The 4504-nt window shown below is 40.7% G+C and overlaps 1 protein-coding gene across 2 annotated transcripts in view; it reads right to left on the reverse strand.

The window, feature by feature from the left end:
* Nucleotides 1-838: 838 nt before the first annotated feature.
* LOC311230456 (store-operated calcium entry regulator STIMATE-like) overlaps nucleotides 839-4504 on the reverse strand; it is a 77413-nt gene continuing 73747 nt past the window's right edge. The window contains exon 10 of one of the 2 annotated variants that reach the window (XM_084316742.1): nucleotides 839-2025. In XM_084316742.1, the coding sequence (XP_084172868.1) occupies nucleotides 1919-2025 (107 nt within the window). In that variant the 3' untranslated portion in view covers nucleotides 839-1918. The remainder of the gene's footprint in view (nucleotides 2026-4504) is intronic. The other variant, XM_084316741.1, reaches the window with a different exon arrangement.

The following is a 4504-nucleotide window of genomic DNA, read 5'->3' on the forward strand; positions in this document are numbered from 1 at the left end:
TTATAATACAAATAAAAATAATATAACAAATAATGAAAAACTAAATAAAAATACTGTTTTTTATATATACAAATCCAAATGAGAAGAAATATATATTAGGCAGCAGTCACATTACTGCTCAAGCTCCTCTCTCTTATATTTGTCCATAAGTGCTTGTGTATAGCTGCCTATAAATTGGTTGATACTATTGCTTCATTTTATACTCGCATCCAGACCATTCCAGAGTGATACCCCACAAACTGCAACGCACATGCTTTTAAGAGTTGTACGTACAATAGGTTGTTTTAAAGCGAATGTCCCTCTAAAATTATAAACACTCTCTCTAGCCATGAAAATGTTTTGAATGTTGCTTGGTAATTTTATTATTATTATTTTTTTTAATTACGTTTTTGGTAGATTTTTTATTGTTTTTACTACCGGGCAGTCCGGTAGAGAGAGAGAGGGAGAGAGGAAGAACGGGAGACAGAGCGGGGGGAAGACATTTGGCAAAGGACGCCGGGTCCGGGAATCAAACCCGGGTCGGCGGCTTCGCGACGCAACGTGTTACTGTACATGGTTCGCCACTTGGGCGCCCGGTAATTTGTTTTTTATTGCCAGAAACATAATTTGTGCAGATTTGAAGGAGAAAGGAGGAAATCAAGGAGGTCTTCTGTCGGCTCAGTACAGGAGGCCCTTGTGTTCCTGGCCGTCCCCCGGCATAGCGCAGGCTTTCAAGGGGCAGGGCTGGTGTATATAGTAGAGATCTTTGGAGGGCACGGTATATACTGTATCTGTGTTTAAGTGTGGGTATGTGGGGGTGCGTGTTTAACTAGGAAAAACAGACTTAACTAGAAAAACACTGCCTAAAAGCTGCTTCGATGGACTCCATCACATTATTTATAACCCCTGCTTACATGTAGAAGAACACAAGTGTGTCAGTGCCTTTACTGTGAACCAATACCAACATGTATTCATGGTTTATTGACAATATGCCGAAACAGCGGTTGAGAGAGTTCTCGTGCAGAAGGTGAAATGGATGTCATCTGTTTATTTAGCGGTATTACAGAAAAGTCTTCATGTAAAAAAGAATTACAGTATATGAAAAACAAGGATAATATTTCAACAATCACTGTCAACACAGACGAGTCGACGACACATAATTCTACCAACTACTCGATATTAAGTCAACCCAACCACCATTTATTAATGAGTACCAACACCGTTCATGTCAGAAATCCAGTCAAAGATGCACCCATGTTGTCATTCAAGTCACATACTTATATACATCATACTCAAACACTTGACACAAACAGTAAATGTTGAGGTTCTCCAGTGCTGCCAGTTCATCCACCAGTAGCAGCTACTTGTTGTTGAACACGCTGGCTCCAGTTCATCCACCAGTAGCAGCTACTTGTTGAACACGCTGGCTCCAGTTCATCCACCAGTAGCAGCTACTTGTTGAACACGCTGGCTCCAGTTCATCCACCAGTAGCAGCTACTTGTTGAACACGCTGGCTCCAGTTCATCCACCAGTAGCAGCTACTTGTTGAACACGCTGGCTCCAGTTCATCCTCCAGTTGCAGCTACTTGTTGAACACGCTGGCTCCAGTTCATCCTCCAGTTGCAGCTACTTGTTGAACACGCTGGCTCCAGTTCATCCACCAGTAGCAGCTACTTGTTGAACACGCTGGCTTCAGTTCATCCACCAGTATATAGCAGCTACTTGTTGAACACACTGGCTCCAGTTCATCCTCCAGTTGCAGCTACTTGTTGAACACGCTGGCTCCAGTTCATCCTCCAGTTGCAGCTACTTGTTGAACACACTGGCTCCAGTTCATCCTCCAGTTGCAGCTACTTGTTGAACACGCTGGCTCCAGTTCATCCACCAGTAGCAGCTACTTGTTGAACACGCTGGTTCCAGTTCATCCACCAGTAGCAGCTACTTGTTGAACACGCTGGTTCCAGGGGTTTTGGGCTTCTCTACGGCTGTCTCCGTCCCTGACCTCACGCCGCTGAACACAGAAGGTGCCACCTTGCCCATGCGCTCTGGACACAGAAAGACAGAGAGAGACAAAGAGGTTCAGGAGATTCACGTCTTCACAGACGTTGTTCAATAGATATGATGTTTCAAAGGCTGATACTGATATTTTTGGAATTCAGTTGCAGATAGGTGATATTTTGAGACAATATTTGATATCTTTATTTATTGTAACGTATATTATGACAGATGGGGCATACAGACCCTCATCTGCACCTTGGTGTATACTGTTTAATTGTCTCAGATTTTGTATTCAGATAAAATTGTATTGCCTATATTTATGTATTTCTACTATTACTCTGTCCATACTGTACCTATACCTCCCCTCCCCCTCACATGTGCTGCTATGACGCCTGCATTTCCACAAGGGGATCAATAAAGGAATATCTTATCTTATCTTATATGTTACTTTACCAAAGTACACTAAATGCCTCATTAGTATAGTGGTCCTTCTCTGTCTGAAATGGACTGAGGTTCCATTTCTTGATGGAGAGTTGCTAGTTTTGGGCAGCAGTGGTTATCAAGAAGGTCCTGGGTTCAAATGAAGCTGTGTGTGGAGTTTGCATTTTCTCCCTGTATTTTTGTATTTTGTATTTGCGTGAGTTTCCTCAGCATACTCCAGTTTCCTCCCACAACAAAAAGACATGCATGACCAAGGTACTGGCATTACAACTGGAGCTGGTCCCTTGACCACGGTACTGGCATTACAACTGGAGCTGGTCCCTTGACCAAGGTACTGGTATTACAACTGGAGCTGGTCCCTTGACCAAGGTACTGGCATTACAACTGGAGCTGGTCCCTTGACCAAGGTACTGGTATTACAACTGGAGCTGGTCCCTTGACCAAGGTATTGGCATTACAACTGGAGCTGGTCCCTTGACCAAGATAATGGCATTACAACTGGAGCTGGTCCAATACAGGCTTGGGTGCCCAATAAGTGGTTAGGATGGTAAGATGCTGAGGAATAATTTGTATAATTATTAGGGCTGTCAGTTTATCGCGTTAATTAGATTAATTAATTACACAGCAAATGATCACGTTATGAAAATTAACTCAAAATTAATTACATCTCATTCATTCCATAAGAATGTAGAATACACATTTACAGACTTTTTTTTTTAATATGGTCCATTTGCATGTTCTTGGTATCTGATTCTAGGGACATCTATGAATCTCAGGGAATGTATTCCCAGTGTCAGAAATACTGTGGGCTAGATCCACAAAGAATGGATTGCACAGTGCAAGTTGCACCCTTACTTACAATTCATTATGAATTGAAAATGGGGGACCCTGATGTAAACAAGACGAAAGTCTTTCTCTGGTCTGCATCCCCTTAACAATTGTGTGTATTGAGCCATACTGTATACCCATTCTGCAATCTGTTAATAACATTTTCATTCAATCAATCAATCTGCGCGGTGATTGATTGAATGAACATTTTATTTTGAGTAAATTGTAATGAACCAAATGAGAATATCAATAAATTTTTTTATTATATGTCATCATACTGTATGTCCATCAGTGTGCTGACCTTCTGAGAAATACAGACAAACACAGACTAATTCAGGTACAAACTGAATGTAATTTGGCTTAAAATCATATTGTCATCAGCTGATGAAAAGGCAGACTGCAATAGGATTTTTACTATACAATTGAGTTGCACCCACTCAATCGGTATATCTCCCTGGTGGTCTAGTAGTTATGATTTGATGCTCTTACCCCTGTGGCCTGGGTTTGATTCCCTGTCAGGGAATGGACTTTTGATGTTACTACAGTGACTTAACCCTTTCACTACCACACTACAGACGTTGAAAGGGTTAACCTTCTGTAGTGTGGTAATGAAAGGGTTAACCTTCTGTAGTGTGGTAGTGAAAGGGTTAATGTCTGGGTAAAACTAATTTAGAGATTTGTTTCTAAACACATGATGCTAAATAGTTGCTGAAAACATGTGATTATAATTCCGTTTTTGTGTTCAGGGATTTTTGGGTGGGTCTGAAATCATGGCTCGATGACACACTGGAGCCTTCTCAACATAACGCCTTGTCTAACATAATAACTAGAGCACATTAGCATGGTTCTCCCAGAGTTGATAGTAGCTCAAAAGTGTAGCATAGCAAATCTAATCTACAGTAATCTAACCGTTTCAGTTATGTGAATTGAAAATGCTAAAATAATTAACATCATACTCTTGGAGGTATTTTTAAACAAAACAAAAAAACACAAATTTGGGTCTAACCTAGTTTGCTAGTTAGTCAATTAGTCAAGTGTTCTAACAAAGTAGGGAGCATTTGATAGATTTGGTAGTTTATTGCAAAATATTTTTTTGATTGAATAATAAAAAAAAAAAAAAAAAAAAAAAAAATGGCACTTGAGCTGAAAGGGAGCTGTCAAGCAAGCGTGATCTAGTGACCATGACCCCCACAATCCTGAGAAGTGGTCTGAGCAGCCAGATGAGCTGTTTTTGAGCTGGGTTTTATAATAGTTATT

Source organism: Notolepis coatsorum (assembly GCF_963971535.1).
Source record: "Notolepis coatsorum genome assembly, chromosome: 6".
Taxonomy (NCBI): Eukaryota; Metazoa; Chordata; class Actinopteri; order Aulopiformes; family Paralepididae; genus Notolepis; species Notolepis coatsorum.